General features: G+C 39.3%; 1 protein-coding gene across 1 annotated transcript in view; it reads left to right on the top strand.

The window, feature by feature from the left end:
* LOC123764715 (E3 ubiquitin-protein ligase-like protein poe) overlaps positions 1-19,405 on the top strand; it is a 134,778-nt gene that overhangs the window by 112,421 nt on the left and 2,952 nt on the right. Inside the window, 14 exon segments of the mRNA XM_045752768.2 lie at positions 79-255; positions 516-707; positions 1,155-1,247; positions 1,809-1,955; positions 2,300-2,437; positions 5,005-5,238; positions 5,563-5,686; positions 6,185-6,342; positions 11,467-11,634; positions 12,217-12,395; positions 12,517-12,687; positions 15,582-15,740; positions 16,631-16,955; positions 17,943-18,096. Of these exon segments, the coding sequence (XP_045608724.1) occupies positions 79-255; positions 516-707; positions 1,155-1,247; positions 1,809-1,955; positions 2,300-2,437; positions 5,005-5,238; positions 5,563-5,686; positions 6,185-6,342; positions 11,467-11,634; positions 12,217-12,395; positions 12,517-12,687; positions 15,582-15,740; positions 16,631-16,955; positions 17,943-18,096 (2,419 nt within the window).

The raw sequence follows: 19,405 nt of genomic DNA, 5'->3' as shown, positions 1-19,405 counted from the left end.
AATATTATATTATACTTGATAAATAAGACATCATTAAATTGAGTGCCACTTTAAAATGTGCAAACGTTTCTCTTGTAGGGTCGCATGGTGGGCAACCCTTATAGCAGTATGGACTCTGGCCTGGGACCCCTTATGAGGGATGTGAAGAACAAGATCTGTCAGGACTGTGAGTTGGTAGCATTATTGGAGGATGATAGTGGCATGGAGCTCCTTGTCTGCAATAAGATCATCTCTTTAGATCTACCAGTTAAAGAGGTAGGGAAAACACCATTCTTCTTTGTTCATACCCGTAATGAAGAAACTAAATTGTGCCAAGACACAAATTTTTTATTTTTTATTTTTTTTTTGTATTAAGTAGCTTGATATCTGACCAAGGAACATACTGTAATTCAAATTTTCTCCAGATTTCTAAAAATGGCCGAGTATCCTGCCCAATCTTAGAATAACCCCTCAAAGAAACAAAGAACCTTTCAATAAGCAAAAACTCTAGGCTAGCCATTTTTTCCCCCTAACAGGTATATAAAAAAGTTTGGCTGGCAGAAAACAGTGAAAGTGATGCAATGCGTGTTGTTTATCGCATGAGAGGTCTCCTGGGAGATGCTACAGAGGAGTTTGTCGAGACTTTAGATAAGAAGAAAGAGGAAGATGTTGACAATGAACAGGTTTATCGCATGGCTGGAGTTATGTGTCAATGTGGTGGCCTTGAGGTTAGTACTTGATGTAAATACACTGCTTGTATTACTAGGTCTTAACTAAAATCTTTTGAAACTACTTTCAATATTGATGAAATAGTAGATTGTAATTCCTCCACAAAAAGTTGGTTGAATCTTTTTATCCCAGTGACATTCTTTGTGCAGACAACTATTAACAAGCATTGTATCTGTCGACTTCTTCGTTCACCACCTTCTACCCTCATCAGATTAGCTTGCATTCTTTTCAATCTTTTCATCCATCCATCCATCCATTCATTCATTTCACATAACTGAACTATCTTGATTTACTTTTAATCTTATCATAAAGTTTCTCTTTCCATAATGATTCTATTCATTATTATTATATCTTCCTACATAAAACAAGACAATACCACTCCTTCAAGCTGCCCTCGGCTTGTATCTCTTACCTCAAATTTGTAGTCATGCTGATGATTATTCCAGGTGATGTTGGAGTGTCTGCAGAGAATTAGTGACCTTTCTTATGCAAGAGCACTGGTCACAGTCCTATTAAAACTTTTCCAGTATTGTGTGAAGGTAAGAATTTTCCTTGTGGTTTAAAAATATATGTACTGTCTTGACAGGTTTGTATATACTCTACATTGAGAGGTTTTAGAGTATTGGCCTTCAACACGTGAGTGTTTTATACTCCTGGGAACGGGTGGGGAGTAAAATGGGTAGCCTTCCTTGCGTATGGTTCAGTGGCTATTACCTGCTCTCCCATTAAGGACTAGACTTCATTTTCTTTAACACCTCATTGCCTCTCAATACTTGTTATTCAATTATTGAGCTTCATTCTCCCAATCATTTTCTATTTGTGTATTCTTGCTCCTTCCTTTCTTCTTATTAATTCATGTACAGCTAATTCAAAAGTACATAGGTTATTGAGCAAGCTCCAGGGAATAAAATTATTTGTCAATCTCTTTATTTACACTGTTTACACTGAAAACTCCAAATACAGTATATGATATATAATTCTGTGATTAGCTTATACAGAAAATAAATTGTATTCACAAAAAGAACTGTTAAAAATGCACTTCCATGCCATGTTTGCTTCTTGGAAAATTCTGATGCTGACATTTTACGTGTGCAAATCAGGTACGTGTGAATCGAGAACGTTTCATGGTGCCATCATTAAATGCCATTGCCACCCTTCTACACACCCTGAAACAGTGCCTGGCAGCTGAGCCCGAGGTTGTTGCAGGTCCCCCAGGTGGAGCATCCCTTACTGAGCAGCTGCTGCAGGTATGATATGTGCAATAGAGGAAGGCTCGACTAGGATGATCATTTGACAGACCACCATATCCCTAGTGTTCTGTTTTGACAGTCATCTTTTAATGATGTTTTGGAAAATAATTTTGACAGCTATTCTTGATTGATCAGTGTAGTATTACTGTATATATTTTTCTAATTTTCTTGTATTTTGCAGATTGAAGTAAAAATATAGTCATAAGATTTGCCTGTCTGATATTTTGACAGCCCATGGCTTAATATTGTTAGTTATATAAAGCTAATATTGAATTGCTTATATATATTTCTTTTTTTTAATTTAATGCTGAACAGCACAATAATTGTAATTGCCAAAACAGGTGCTGGAGGGAGTACTGGTTGAAGCTTCGTCTATGCCTGCTGCATCGTACACAGAGTTTGTAGAGACTTGTGGCACGCTGGAAGACATCCACCTGCTCCTGAACTATGTTGCAACATCCTCTCGTACTAATGCACAGGTAAGAATCAAGATGAACAACCTTGCTGTGTGTTGGGTTGAATTATAGCCAGCAAGCATGATGGAAAATGTTCTGAAAGAAAAGTTGTTGAAGGGGCAGGCTGCTCTGGGGAAAAAGTGATATGTTGGAGCCACTTTTATGTTTTAATACCAAATTTGACTTGAATAAAAAATATTTATTAGGTATCCCAAACTCTTGAACTGTGTACCCAAAATTAGGTAAATTTCATGATGTACATAAAAAAAAAAAAATCCTAAAAATTCTCATTCTACGTTGTAAAACATTTAATTCTGATGGTGGTGGGGTGTTGGAAACCTAATAATTTTAGTTTGGCTATAATAAGACGAGTGTCAAATTCCAAGTTTTATTTTGCATGTTAACAATTTGTGACATTTTATCAAAAGTATCTTCCAGATCCATAAAAGCCCTTGAAATATGTCATGGCATCAAGGATTCTGAGCATAACCATCAGTCAATATACAGAGCCAGTTTTTGTGCTAATTTCCAGAAAGGAACTTGACACTATCGCACTCGGGTGACTCATACTTGCATCAATCCCTTTAAAATATTTGTCAACATTTTTAATTTGATCTGATCAATGTGGGAGTGGTTTCAAAATGAGCACCTTTAGATTGCACACAATTTGATACAATATTGACAATGTAGCCTGACAATTGAGGTCAGAACACTTGAAAGATTATAGATACTTTTGTGGTCCAAATTTTAAAATACAAGTTAAAATTCCATTTATTGTGCTATTATTATGGGACTAGTTTTAAAATACGCGCCTTTATTACGAACAATTTGATACCAAAATGAAAGACGTAACACGAAAATTTATGTTATCAAACTGAACAAGTAGACACATTAGGTTGCGAGTGTGCCAATTGGTGTTCGTTCATGAGTAACAGTTGGCCAACTTTAGGCTTTGCTGCGGAAAGTCACACCAGGCTTTTGGACCTTGTATGCATATACCCCCTGTAGGGAATTCATTTGCGAACACAATACCAAAACGAACAACGTAGCATGAGAATTAAGGTGAGAAAACTGACACGAGTATACACATTTTACTGATTTTGTGTGCTCACGGGTAACTTTTGCTGACTTTAGGCTTTGCGATGGAGAGTCACGCCGGGCTTTTGGATCTTATATGCATATACCCCTGTAGGGAATTCTATTGCGAACACAATACCAAAACGAATGACATAGCATGAGAATTCAGGTGAGAACCGAAACGAGTATAAACATTTCGGTGTCGCCGCATGCTCGCCCTGCACCGCTGGGCGCATGACGTCAAATCTGCGGTGCACCTGTGCCGCACATGAAAGTATTAATTAATTAATACTGTCATTCAAAACTTTGGGTAACATTTAAAGTAGGCATTCCAACAGGAATGCCTATTTTAAATCCATGCTCACACCTTTGCTTAGTAAGTAAAGGCTTGTTTGAAAAGTTTGGGAAATACCAACAGCTTTATAACATTAAGTGGTGAGGCTGCTAGTGCAGACGAGGAGTCACAATAACGTGGCTTAAATATGTTGACTAAACCATAGCACTAGAAAGTGAAGGGACGACGACGTTTCGGTCTGTCCTGGACCATTCTCGAGTAGATTGTGAGAATGCTACTGCATTCTCGACTTGAGAATGGTCCAGGATGGACCGAAATGTCGTCGTCCCTTCACTTTCTAGTGTGGTTTGGTCAACAGGCTGCTAGTGTTGATGCATTAGCTGCTGCTGTGATGCCGAAACAGTTGAAACAGAGGGCTATACTCCACACAGTATGCTTCATGCTGATGAAACTGGTTTGAAAGAGTTTTCTTAAGATAATATATGCTTTGATGCCTGAAGTAATAAGATGTGCTTTAAGCTAAAAGAAAGAAAGAAAGGATAACTCCTGCTATGCTGAAATGTTAAGGATGAATTTAAATGCCAACTATTGCTGGTGTACCACCTTAAAAAACTAAACCCTTACAAGGTCAAATCGGCAAACCCTGCCAGGTCATTGGAGCCCAAATGAGGATCTGGATGACTGTCACATTACTTGACCACTGACTTAGTAACATTTTCTGCATAGCAATGAAATGCTTCTGGGTTAGGAAAACTTGTTCCTAAGGTATGTTGGGCAATTACCTGATTTAACTTGATGTTTCTGCCACTCGTCACAACCTATTTAATCTACCCATTGCAACAAGCTCTAGATAAATCCAAAAAGCCATCCATATGTGATTTTTATTAGCTACAATATCAGCAATACAAAGAGTGCATGCAATAAAGTATGGGGTAGGATAAAATTATAGGCATCTCCATAATTTCACAGGTTCTGAGAGCATGTTCTGACATGGCTGAGTTGATAAGTGGCTGAAAGATTAAAGGGCGCTTTATTACCTGGCAGTTGGGCTAACTCCTGCAAGCTTCATGTTATCATTTGTTATTAGCATTCATGTAGCAACAAAATATGAAGTATTGTACAGTATTGGGTTCATTTATATCTTGGTGTACTTGGATAATGCATTTTATATTGTCATTTGACCACTTGTTCATCCCACATGCGCTCCTTCATGTTTCAGGTGCGTCAGCGGTTGATGAGAGTTTTGCCATTTTTAGTCTTTTGTCACAAAGAGAAAATGGAGCTTTTGGTTGGACATTTTCGGCCTGTATTGGACTTTGAGAAGTTTGATTCTGAACACTCGCCAGAAGATGCTGCCAAGATGGAATCCTTCTGTGTTTTCTGCGACGGCATTGAACGCAATGAAAATGGAAATCAGCTGAAAGATATGATTGTCAGAGCTAATATTGTTAAGGTATTCCTTAATTTTTTTCTGTCTAGTAATATTTGTACAGTATATATAGTATTAGGTCATTAATATGCAAGTATGTGGTTGTATACATGTACATGCCAACATTGTTCATTAGTGCCTGTTACATACTTGTAATTGAAATGGTAATTTTTACTCCTCTTATACGACTTGATCACATATGTAATATAAATACCCAATTAATATTATAAATTATTTTTCTTCTGTTGATTGGTCCATATTTTAAGAAATTATACTAAATGTCAATTTTGTAGGTAACTAGATTTATCTGTCACTTTATGGGTTGAATTTCACTATTTGCTGCTTCAGGATGCACTTGCCTATATAGAGACCCACATGCCAGTGAGCAAGAAGCTTGTTGTGGTGTGCAATGACGAGTGGAAGGAGTTCCTGGGACGACCCTCTCTCAAATACATTCTCAGACTACTTACTGGTGAGCTTTAATACAAGTCTCATAATTGTTGTGCATAATACTGCTTTTTTCCAGATTTATAGTTTTCATTACTGTAAACTTACAGTAACAGGGAAGAGGGTAAGTGTTTGAGAATTTTAAAGTGAAAGGCTTGTGTGGTGACAGCCTCTTGAAGAAACTTGTGCTGTGGCCACCCCCTGATGGGGAGCTCCTGGGAGTGAGTAAGGCTTTGGGACTGCAGACAAGATTAATTTAAATATAACAAATATTACTAGGAAACCAAGTTACATATAACATTATCATTTTGATGACCAAACCACACATCAGAAGATGGAGAAGACATTGTTTTGGTTTGTCCTGGGCCATTATCAAGTAGGGTGTGATACACACTTGATAATGGTCCAGGATGGACCAAAATGTCATCATTTCTCCATCTTCTGATGTGTGCTTTGGTCATTATATTTTCAGCCACTTTATTGTGACTCATTGTCTGCATTTTCTTTTTGTTCTTGTGAACAGGATTGGCAACAAAGCACAGAGGAACACAGCAAGCAGTTGCGGCAACATGCATTCCAGCCATTCATCGTCTCGAACAGATCTCTTCAGATGAACACGTTGGTTCGGTGGCAGAAAATCTACTTGAAGCCTTGAGAGATGATCCAAGTATAGCTGTCCAGGTAAATAGTGTGTATGTGTGTATGTACTCGCCTAGTTGTACTCACCTAGTTGTACTCGCCTAGTTGTAATTGCAGGGTTTGAGCTTTGTCTCTTTGGTCCCGCCTCTCAACTGTCAATCAACTGATGTACAGATTTCCTGAGCCTACTGGGCTCTATCACATGTACATTTGAATCTGTGTATGGAGTCTGCCTCCTCCACATCACTGCCTAATGCATTCCATCTGTTAACTACTCTGACACTGAAAGCTCTTTCTAACATCCCTGTGGCTCATTTGGGTACTCAGTTTCCACCTGTGTCCCCTTGTTCGCGTACCACCCATGTTATAGTTTATCTTTATCTACCCTGTCAATTCCTCTGAGTATTTTCTAGGTAGTAATCATGTCTCCCCTTACTCCTGTCTTCCAGTGTCATGCGGTGCATTTCCTGCAGCCTTCTTCATAACTTGTGCCTCTTGGTTCTGGGACTAGCCTAGTGGCATATCTATGAACTTTTTCAAGCTTTGCCTTGTGCTTGACAAGGTACGGGCTCCATGCTGGGGCTGCATATTCCAGGATTGGTCTTACATATGTGGTATACAAGGTTCTGAATGATTCCTTACATACGTTCTCGAAGGCAGTTCAGATGTTAGCCAGCCTTGCATACGCCGCAGATGTTATTCTTTTGATATGGGCTTCAGGAGATAGGTTTGGTGTGATATCAACTCCCTAGATCTTTCTCTCTGTCCTGTTTCATGAAGGACTTCATCTCCCATTCTGTATCCTGTGTCTGGCCTCCTGTTTCCACTGCCTAGTTTCGTTACCTTACATTTACTCGGGTTGAACTTTAGTAGCTATTTGTTGGACCATTCATTCAGTCTGTCATCTTGTAGCCTCATACTGTCTTCCTCTGTCTTAATCCTCCTCATAATTTTTGCATCATCAGCAAACAATGAGAGGAATGTTTCTATACCATCTGGAAGATCTTTTACATATATAAGAAACAGTATGGGTCCAAGGACTAAACCCTGCGGGACCCCACTGGTGACGTCTCGCCAATCTGAGACCTCGCCCCTCACAGTGACTCGCTGTTTTCTGTTGCTTGGGTACTACTCCCTTATCTAATGGAGTACCTTCCCTTTCACTCCCACCTGCATCTCCAGCTTTTGCACTAGTCTCTGGTGTGGCACTGTGTCAGACTTTCTAGCAATCCAAAAATATGCAGTCTGCCCATCCCTCTCTTGTCTGATTCTTGTTGCCTGATCGTAAAATTTAATTAATACTGTGAGGCATGACTTGCCATTCCTGAAATCATATTGGTGTTGTCACAAAGTTCCTTCACTCCAGATGTTCGACTAGCTTTTTTCGCACAATTTTACGAAACTCCTGTGTGTGTGTAATTCCCTAAGTGTAGTTACAGGATGAGAGCTACGCTTGTGGTGTCCGTCTTCCCAGCACTGTCATATAACGCTTTGAAACTACTGACGGTCTTGGCCTCCTCCACCTTCTCACCTAGCTTGTTCCAACCGTCTAACACTCTGTTTGCGAAAGTGAATTTTCTTATATTTCTTCGGCATCTGTGTTTAGCTAGTTTAAATCTATGACCTCTTGTTCTTGAAGTTCCAGGTCTCAGGAAATCTTCCCTATTGATTTTATCAATTCCTGTTACTATTTTGTATATAGTGATCATATCTCTTTTTCTTCTGTCTTCTAGTTTTGGCATATTTAATGCCTCTAACCTCTCCTCGTAGCTCTTGCCCTTCAGTTCTGGGAGCCACTTAGTAGCATGTCTTTGCACCTTTTCCAGTTTGTTGATGTGCTTCTTAAGATATGGGCACCACACAACCGCTGCATATTCTAACTTTGGCCTAACAAAAGTCGTGAACAATTTCTTTAGTATATTGCCATCCATGTATTTAAAAGCAATTCTGAAGTTAGAAAGCGTGGCATAGGCTCCTCACACAACGTTCTTTATGTGGTCCTCGGGTGATAGTTTTCTATCTAGAACCACCCCTAGATCTCTTTATCAGAATTCTTTAAGATTTCTCACATAATATATAGGTTGTGTGGGGGGTCTATGTTCTGCCTATTCCACATTCCATAACATGGCATTTATTACCATTAAATTCCATTTGCCAAGTGGTGCTCCATATACTTTTGCCCACGTCATCTTGAAGGGCATGACAATCATCTAAGTTTCTTATTCTTCCTATTATCTTAGCATCATTAGCAAACATGTTCATATAATTCTGTATACCAACTAGATCATTTATGCAGACAATAAACATCACTGATGCAAGAACTGAACCCTGTGGTACTCTACTTGTGACATTGCTCCAGTCCGATACATTGCCTCCTGATTACTGCCCTCATTTTCCTATCGGTCAGAAAATTTTTCATCCATGTTAGAAGCTTACCTGTCACCCCTCCAATATTTTCCAGTTTCCGGAACAACCTCTTGTGTGGAACTCTGTTGAAAGCCTTTTTTAGGTTCAGATGCAGTCATCCCAGCCATCTCTTTCCTGTAAAATCTCTGTGGCTCAATCATAGAAACTGAGTAAATTCGATACGCAGGATCTTCAAGATCAAAAACCATACTGTCTGTCTGATATTATATAATTTCTCTCCAGGTGTTCAACCCATTCAATTTTGATTAATTTTTCCAATACTTTCACTATTACGCTTGTCAATGATACAGGTCTATAATTGACGGGGTCTTCCCTGCTGCCACTTTTGTAGATTGGAACTATGTTAGCCTTTTCCACACGTCTGCTACGACTCCTGTAAACAGGGATGCCTGAAAGATCAGGTGAAGTGGAATGCTGAGCTCAGATGCACATTCTCTCAGAACCCATGGTGAAACTCCATCTGGACCAACTGCTTTGTTCTTACTTAGCTCCATTAGCATATTTTCCACTTCATCTCTAGACACCTCTATACGCTCTGTTGTTCTCTGGAATTCTTATTGTGTCTGGTTCTTTGAAGATGTCACTTTGTTCACACACACTTTGGAACTTTTCATTTAATGTTTCACACATTTCATTTTCATTTTCCGTGAATCTGTTAACCATTTTCAACCTCTTGGATATTATCCTTTACCTGCAATTTGTTGTTCATGAATTTGTAGAATAGGCCCAGTTCTGTTTTACATTTATCTGCTATCCCTTTTTCAAAATTTCTTTCTGCCTCTCTCCTCACTGTCGTATAGTTGTTTCTCGCATCTTTGTATCACTGGTATGTTTGGGGGTTTGGCCTTTTCCTATACTGATTCCATTTTTGTCTTTTTGGTCTCTGGCCCTCTCGCAATTTCTGTTGAACCAATCCTGTTTTCTGGCCCTGCATCTCTGTTTTGGTATAAATGTTTGTGTGCCTTCATCGTATATTTTGCAAAATTTGGCATACATTTCATTTACTTCCCTGCCTAGCAACAAGTCTGTCCAATTACACTCCAAATTGTTTTTTAAGAAGTTCCCCATAGTGACCTTTCCTTAAATCGAGTTTATCATCTGTTTCAATGTCCCCATTTTCTTCTAGATGATATCTTAAAGCATATTTAATGTCTAACAGGACGTGATCACTCTCCCCAAGGGAGGAAGGTACCGGATGTCAAATATCTCTTCTTCTTTCCTGGTGAATACCAGATCCAGTACTGACGGTACATCTCCTTCCCGCATTCTTGTGGCCTGCTTTGTGTTGATACAAGAATGTCTCCAGAATGAGGTTCACAAATCTGCATGTCCAAAAGTCCTCCGTTCTTGCTTCATAGGCCTCCCAGTAGCAACAGTCGTGATTTATCTTTATCTGCTTGTACAATAATATCTCTCATTATCCATCCATCCAGTTTCCTCATTATCCATCCATACAGTCCCCTCACCATAAATGTATTCATACATCCTGTTGTCCTCCCAAATACAATCTTGAAGTGTGATTGTCACTAGGCAGGAGACACTGGTAAACTGAAGCACGCCTCGTCTGTGCCACCAGGAACCACACGCTCGGTCAATCCATACGTGCATCAACAAACTTGCCAAGCAAGGTAAAGCTCGTGTACCGAGTAGAATTTTACGAAGAAATTGAGCTCATAAACAGAAAAATTTGTAAAGAGGGGGCATTTGTCAACTGAGGTTCCACTGCATAGTGGAACTTCGGTTTTCATATACCCCTGTTCTCATATTTTTCAGTACAATACTCGTACTCAGTTTCTCTGAAAAAATTCGATTCGGTACTCATTGTTTGCCTCAGTTTTTGGAGTTTGTTTATACACGTACAGGTCCACCATGAGCGTGGCGCTTCAGTTTACCAATGTCTGCTGCCTAGTGATGATTGTGCTTGAATTTTTTTGTGAAGAATTTCAATGTTTTGGAGCTTTAATGGTTACTGAACATGAAAGTTCTTATTATATATCATGCCATTGGTTCCAAGAAGGTCAGTGGTAATGTTCAACCTAAGAAAATAGTTGAGGAGGATAATAGAGAAAAAACAAGAAATCATTCATAGTGAGACAATGTGATGTTTTGCTACAGACAAGTGTTTAAATATAGGGGAAAAAAAGTGTCTTATAGAAAGATTCTTAGACAAGCAAGCAGTGAGCCACAACCAGGTCCTAGTGGTATGGCTGCAAAACGTGAGAGAGAGAGAGAGAGAGAGAGAAAGAGAGAGAGAGAGAGAGAGAGAGAGTACCCCAGAAATGTCATCACTGATGTTATAATGGAAAGGGACTATAGAGCCATTGTTTCCTCCAGTGGGGTGAGGACCTTGCTATGTTGGAATGTGTTGCTTACGAATTGTGAAGAGGAACAGCACCTCACCCCACCCTCTTCTCTCCCTTTACCACTCTTAAAAACAAATGCAACTGCTTTGCTAGACACTAACACCTCTCCTCCTCCCCCTCCTTTCCTCACTTTCTTCTATACGCCAACAAGATCCCTCAATAAAGGCAAGGTACCAAAGAGTATTATCCTATATAAAAGTTTTTTTTTAGTTAATCCGTTCCACACACCCCAAAAATATTAATTCAATTTACATTATTTCTTGTGGGGAAAATTTGTTTCGGTTTTTGTATTTTTCTGTTTTCGTAATGTCTAGGAAGGGATTGCCAATGAAAACTGAGGTACCATTGTATTTCATTTCTCATGTTATTCTTGCAGGTGCAAGAAGTGCGACGTCAGACACGACAGGAAAAGAAACGCTTGGCAATGGAGACGCGCAAAAAAGAATTGAGTCGACTAGGACTTCGAGCTAATGAAAAAGAGCAGATTACATCACAGTCCACTTTATTATCACAAATGGGGGAGATAGCAGAGGAAAGTGGGTTGGTAAGTATTCAGATTCTTGGAAACTCGTATCCAAATTTTCAAATTTATTGTATTAACTTTACTGCAGCTTGCTGTAGTGGGGGAGACATGTTGTAGCAGCTAATGGACCTTAAATATAATAGGGGTACTGTAATGAATACTTCTATTACTGCAACTGACACCACCTAACACCACTAATTGAAATATTATCCTAAAGGGGTAAGTTAATAAGTAACTACTCGGTATTCCCTCAGACAAGCACTACAGAAAATGTAATAATACAGGCAGTGTAGTGTCAGTTTTATTAGCTGTCAGCAATGCCAAGCTGATTTAAACAGTCTCAATCTAATGAAAAACTAAAGAAAAAATAGGATTGGTAAAGTAGGTTTCCTGGGTTAATGAGCCAGTTATTACAGGTTGTAAGGAAACTATTCATGACTACCACCTCGGCAATTAAAGATGGGAACAAGAGACAATTAACAGCTATGTGAACACGGATGAATCTCAAAACAAAAATGTGTTAGACAAGATAATAAATTCACAAGCACAGATTTAGGCAAAATAGAAGTGTTCCTATAATTCTTTACATTGGTTTCTTTTTAGGTGTGTGCAATATGTTTGGAAGGGTATCGGTGTCAACCCCAGAAAGTTTTGGCTGTGTATACCTTCAGCAAACGTTGCGTGGTGGATGAATTTGAGAACAAGCCACACAAAACACTCGGCTATTGCACAGTTTCACATTTCAATGTTGTGCATGTCGATTGCCATCTTGCAGCAGTAAGGTTTGTATGGTTAGAAATTAACATGTATATTGACCCCAAAATATAAATATTTAGGATGAAATTATTTTAATAACAGATATGCTGAATACAATCAAATTTTATCATTATTATAATTTTTCAGATCTTCCCATTCTTCCCGATCACGAGATGAATGGGAGAGCGCTGCATTGCATAATGCCAACACGAGGGCAAATGGCCTCCTTCCTCTCTGGGGCCCACAAGTTCCAGAGTCCGCATTTGCGTCATGTCTAGCACGGCATAACACATATCTGCAGGAGTGTACCACTCACAGGTCTGTAACATGTCTTGCTTTAGTTTCTTGTAAATGTATTTACGGCCATTATGTCATTTCTTTGTGGTGTTTGGCTCTATTTAGAAACTTGTCAAGCTGTTCACGTACTGTATTCCAAATTCAAGTGAAGCACGCCTTATTTGTACTACAGTCCTTGCATTCTACCAATTTTTTTTAATGTCGAGTTTCCTTTGCAACAGCTTCTTTACACCTTTATACCTAACCTATAATTATTTAAGACTAAAGCTGTAATGGCCCAAGAAGTGCAGCAGCATCTGCCTTGGACGAACTAGGAAATTGTGCTCCCACCTACAGTATATTCACATCTGCCACCCACTGTTGCCCCTCACCCCACCTACAGCATATCCAGATAGACTTGAGAATGGTCCATGACGGATCGAAACGTCGTCGTCCCTCCACTTTCTAGTGTGTGGTTTGGTCTACAGTATGTCCACACCTGCCACCCACTGTTACCCGTGCAAAGGATCCATCCTGCTTCCCTGCACTTGTATTCCCAGTAGTCGTTGCAATACAAGTGCAGGTAAGCAGGATGTAAGCTTTGCATGGTTGTCCCTTAACCCTTAAGGCTGCTCTGGGCTATTTGGCCTTTGTCACCCACAGGCGCATAAAAAAAAAAAAAATAAATCTCTTATAAACCAGTTAATTTGTGTTCCCTGATCATGGGGAAAAAAAATAAAAAAATCGTAAGTGGCATATTTTGGCCGCAATAGGGCGGGGAAATCTGACAAAAAAAAAAAAAGAGGCGCCGACTCTACAAGCAACGGGAAAGTTCTGCTCCGCTTCAGCTGTCAGGCGGGCGTTGACACAGATATTATTACCTAATTATTTTAATGTCTGATTTTTTTTTTCTGTAATATTATTCAATAGTGTGTAGTGTGATATATTTATATAATAAAATGTGTGATTCTTTGCTGTACTCAAAATTATGGTGTGCATATTATTGATTCAATTATTGTGTTCATAAAACAATAAACAAATGCTTTGTCTGTTATTACACTATATACACAGGTTATATACAAGTATCTGCATGTGTTGTTCATCATAACTGTATGCTGAGTGGCAGCCTGCCACCTCACCTCACCTGACTTGCCAACATTCTCCTCCCACCATACTGTTTTTGCTCTTATTAACTATATACAGACGTTATATATAAATATCTGCATGTTTTGTTCACCATAGCGAACAACTAAGCTGGTATAGTGAGTCCAGACAGTAAAAGGTGGTCACATAGTCAGCAGACAACACTACCTCCCTCCCCACCATGATTACTCCTCCCACTACAGTGCTAATTATCACAACAATCCTGCTATTATCAGAATCCTGGTCATTTTTATCACAGTCAGGGGTCTTCTGTAATATCATTGCTAAATAATAGCATGTACATATATATTTTGACATTTTTAGGCTGTGGTCACAAGCTGAACAGCAGTGCTGTGAGCTCGTGCTGCATGTGCCAGCCTTGGTGGCTCACTCAGTATTGAGGCCCTCACACCCGGGAATGTTGCCCACAATCTAAAAAAAAAATATGGCGTCTGTTTACAAGAGCCATGATGAAGGCGAGGTGAACCCCGTGTATCTGTGTTGACTGTTTAAATCTTGCGTACCTGCTTGATACCTGCTTGATGGGGCTCTAGGAATTCTTCTCCCCAAGCCCGGCCTCGCGAGGCCAGGCTTGACTTGAGAGTTTGGTCCACCAGGCTGTTGCTTGGAGCGGCCCGCAGACCCACATACCCACCACAGCCCGGTTGGTTCGGAACTATTTTTAGAAAACAGTCTAGTCTTCTCTTGAAGATGTCCACTGTTGTTCCGGCAATATTTCTTATGTCAGGTTTCCACACCTGTATATCCACACCTGCCACCCACTGTTGCCCTCCCCCACACATCACAAGTTACAGCCCCGCTTGTGTGCCAGGTAAGTCTACTACAGGTTCGCCATAGCCCGTGCTACTTGGAACTTTGTTCCTAGAAGCTGAATCTTAAACAACAACAACAACAGTTGTCTTTCAGTTACGGGCTCACCATAGCCCGTGCTACATGGATATTTTGTTCCGAGTAGCTAAATCTAAAACCACAACACTGTGTACCTTTAACAACAAACTTGCCAACACTCCCACTTGGGTAAAATTGTATTGGCTCTGATTCTTGTTTGATAATACTGTACCAGCAACGAGTTTTTAAAACGATACTATTAACCACTGAACACAGCACCATGAAATGTCATATATAACATTAATATTTAATACATTAGAATAATGTTATGGCCTCACTATACCTGGCAAAATATGAAATTTGAGAAATGTAAAAGTTTGTCTGGAAATTTTCTGAATGCCTTAAAATATTGGTATGGCAATTGATTCAATGTTTATATATTTTAGTTAAAATTTACTGTGAGCTAAAACAGAGTTCAGAGAGAAGGGGAAAACATGGGGTCAAGGCAATGTCCTACCCAATGTTTATACCATTCCACACAGATATCAACATAAATGTCATGGCATCATGTAGTGTGATATAGAATGTTCTCTTAAAAGTTAACTCATTATCTTATAATCTCGATTTCAATGTTTTTCTGTGCACATGGCCAATATTTTTTTTTTTTTTCCCAGTCCCCATCATGGATGCTTGTTCACTAGACAACTTGTGCTCGGAGATCTAGGGACTATATGCTGTGGACCTTGTATTTTATGTATAATACTGATATTCGTAATGGGTTTTAGCCTTCAATTTTTTTTTTTTTTTTTACTGTACTATGATTTCTAGTTTTGATCAAACATGTAGGAGCATTTCATAGATACAGAAATCATTACAAAATTATGTAGTAGTACATTATGCCTAATTCTCCACAATCTCCCAAATTTAACTTTTTTTACTTTCAGAGATATCAGCTATTCGTCCACTCTTCATGACTTGAAACTATTGTTGTTAAGGTTTGCCAATGAAAAATCCTTCAGTGATGACACGGGCGGAGGTGGTCGGCAATCGAACATGAATTTAATCCCATATATCTTGCACATGGCGCTCTATGTCATCAATACGTAAGTTAATTCTTTGGATGAATATTTTGACCTGTTTATAGACAGTGTTAATTATTTTTTACTAAATATTAAATTTTTATCTTTATCTTTTTAAATTTCATATTTTCCTATGCTTGCCTAATTGTGCTTGGAGGGTGGGGAAGGAGAGGTTCAGCTTCAGCTCTGGTCTCTCCTCTCAACCTTCAAGCAACCAGTGTAATTTTTTACAAGCATGTTTGACTTGGGCATATCTACATTTAAAACTGTGTATGGCGTATCACACCTTACTTAAGGAAAAAGGCTGCAGTGTAAAAGTAAAGTAAAGATCTTGCCTAAGGAAGCATCCAGATTTTAAAATGGCTAAATGAATGATTGCACTAAAAGAAATGGTTCCAGAAGCAGCAACCACCATTTTCTAGAATTGACATACTGTTCATGCTAATGTAGTCCTTCTTTTTCCCAAATGCTTATTTGACCTTAAATTTTAATGCTTTTAAATGAAGTATGTTTGATTGGCTTTTACTGAAAAGCAAAAATGTGGAACATAGAAGAGAAAAAGTAGAAAGATATATTTTAATTTTTTGTTTAAATTGGTAAACATTCTATGAAAAGAAAATGTTTGTGTTCCAAAGTAGGTGGTAGTCTGGTCGTTTACTGTGGTAGAGGCTATTTTCTTGTCTGCAGTATCCAGACTGAGATGTTTGTGATGTGTGTGTGTTTTATAATACCATAGTACTAATTATCCAACACATTTGGTTGCTCTCTTAAAGGTTAGGGTTGTAGAGTTTTGACCAGGATTGTGAAAGTTTAATCCTTGCCCCATTTTTAATATCTGGCTGATGCTTGCATAGTTAAATTTTTAATCCGATACCTTTTATGGCAGTCTTCTGAATCCATTATTTTCACAATAGAACACGTTCTGCAAGCCGGGAAGAGAAAAAACTCAACACGTTCCTTGAAGCTGGACGGGAGCGGTGGGTAGAAGTAGCATACGAGGCAGAGGGAGTGTTTTACATGGGTGTCCTGTCCTTAGCAGTTTATTCGCCAGCCCAATGGACGGCAGTTCGGATTACATACCTTCAACGACTGCTGGTTGTTGCACACGCTCGTTCTGTCTCGCCTCATCCACCTCAAGGGAACAGGATAACGGACAAAGCAACAAAGGATTGGGCAGCATATAAACATGCTGCTATATTTTGGGCCCTTGTAGATGGAATTTATAACATGTTCTTTAAGGTTAGTGCTCTTCTATTTGAGAGTTTTTATAATTTCTTAGTGTTGTTCAATTATAGGGCAAGTTACTTTCATCAGTAAAGTTCTCTTGCATGAATATTTTTGTGTGCCATTCTACATTCATTAAGTTAAGCCTAAAATCTTCCTTAATCTCCTACATTTTTACCTTCTCGCCTTGTTTTATCTTTTTTTTTTTTTTTTCTGCTCGTCTCATTCTTACTATATACACGGCTCGGTCTCCTCCAAGCATTCACCCGCTGGTCCGTCCTTACCTTCTTCATACATCACCTCACAGCACAAGATTTGTTTTCATGACATTTTATTATTCATGTGTTTAATTTGCCTAGAAAATTTTTAGTTTTCATTCATTGAGTAATATTGAATTTAAAAAGCCATATAGTGACCGTGACCTTGTATTTCTAGTGACACACAAGTTGTTTTAATTTAATGTGGGGTTAACTCTTCCTACCTTTGCAAAATGTTTAAGGTTAGAAAATAAACACAATAATATAAGGGCTCTCGCCAAGGGTCAAGGTTTGCTCCATGTGTGGTCACTGAATGCTGTCAGGGTTGTATAGTGGTGTTGAGCAAGGAGGTTGATTTGGCTGAAATTGAGGTTTCAACAGATGCATTATGCTTGATCTACTGAGTACAGAGTACAATACTTATGTCAGTTATGAACTCTGAGGAAAGTCTTAAAGTTTATCAAAGTGCTTTTAATCTTTGCTATGTATTGATTATTTTAGAATTTTCATATCTTGAATCCTCCTCCTCCATATTGCTTTGTCACAATATAGCAATATCTATAGTAAAAAAAATGTGGGGGAAGGGGAGGGGCAGGAGAATATTGGAACAATATCCAATACTATGTGTTGTTTAATGGAAACTGGTTTTCAGAATTATTTAATAAATCCAATGATTGTACAAATTCAATGATGTCTTTAAATCCAATAATAAGATTCAGACGTATTAATTTTTGTGTGTTTGCAGAAGGCAAGTGGTGAAGGTGAATGGAGTGTAACAGTGGCAGAGTTTGTTCGTCACAATGACCAAGTGCTGGTTGAAGCTGCCTCCAAACTTCTTACTAACTACCAGGAAGAACTTCTTCCCATTTCCTCTTTCATGGAATTTTGTGATGTTGTAGGTAAGTAATGTTCAGTTCAAAAGGAATGGAAGCAAGCCTGTTATATTGGCCTTTCTCACAAATTTCTTAAGGTACATTTCATCACCTTTTTTCACTATTATGTCAGGCAAAGTATCTGATATATTTGTTGTGAGATTGTTTATTGGGGTTAGACACTAGTACAAGTGTCCTCAGTCAAAGATCTGCACAAGCCAGCATGTTAAATGCCAGATGTGAGATTATACTTTAAAACTGAAATAAATGGCGAGAGCAGCTGCCAGAGTCCAAATCCTTGGCACTCTTTATCCACTAGGTCGTGGAGCTCCTTAAATGCTGATGGCAATCAAAAGGGTAGCTCAATGGGATCTCACACCAAAATTAAATGTTAGTGCCTATGAAACTGGTTCGAATCCAGCAGCTCCAGGAATTGCAAAGCACCACTACATTAATTGGCAGTGAGATATGGGGGACTAAATTATTATTTTTAGGCGTGTTGTTGCAGAACCGGATTCTGACTTGAAGGAATCGCGTAGATGTGATTGATATATACTGGGCTTATGACGTCATGTTAAACGGTGAATTCCGTGACTTTAGCCAGAGCCACGGATTCGGCTTCCAAACAGTCACTCTAGCTTTCGGAATGCTCGCACAAGGGTGGGAAGCCGGCTGGCCCCAGGCCTACCCGACTCTCTCCCCCTTGTTCTTCAAAATTAGCCAATCGTGCAACAGCATCTTGGAGGCCTACTGGTGCCTCCCCCCAATAGGCTCTTGTTCCTTAATCATATGACTCCCATGACATCACAGCTCACTGGTGATGATTACATGAGCGAAGGAACAGTTAGGCTTTCCTGGCCAAAATTCCCTCTCGCTTCTGGTACTGTTTCCAAGTAACTCTCCCGGTTTGGTGCGTTCTTTTTGATAATTACTTACTTCCAAGTAACTCAAAGTAACAAGTCATCAGAGAACACTGTATAAACATCAGAGGGCCACGGTTGTTCAACACCCTCACAGCGAGCATAAGAAATATTGCCGGAACAACCGTGGACATCTTCAAGAGGAAACTAGATTTTCCTCCAAGGAGTGCCGGACCAACTGGGCTGTGGTGGATATATGGGCCTGCGGGCCGCTCCAAGCAACAGACTAGTGGACCAAACTCTCACAAGTCAATCCTGGTCTTGGGCCGGGCTTGGGGAGTAGAACAACTCCCAGAACCCCATCAATCGGGTATCAACCAGGTATCAACTTAAGGTTAAAACTATATTAATGGCTGTAATTTCTTTTATAGAAAGATTATGGTGCCCTCCATAGTCTTACTGTACAGCCAAGGGTG

Source organism: Procambarus clarkii, chromosome 48, assembly GCF_040958095.1.
Source record: "Procambarus clarkii isolate CNS0578487 chromosome 48, FALCON_Pclarkii_2.0, whole genome shotgun sequence".
NCBI classification, from domain to species: domain Eukaryota; kingdom Metazoa; phylum Arthropoda; class Malacostraca; order Decapoda; family Cambaridae; genus Procambarus; species Procambarus clarkii.
Note: the sequence above shows the minus strand (reverse complement) of the source record. Positions and strands in the feature narration are given on the sequence as shown.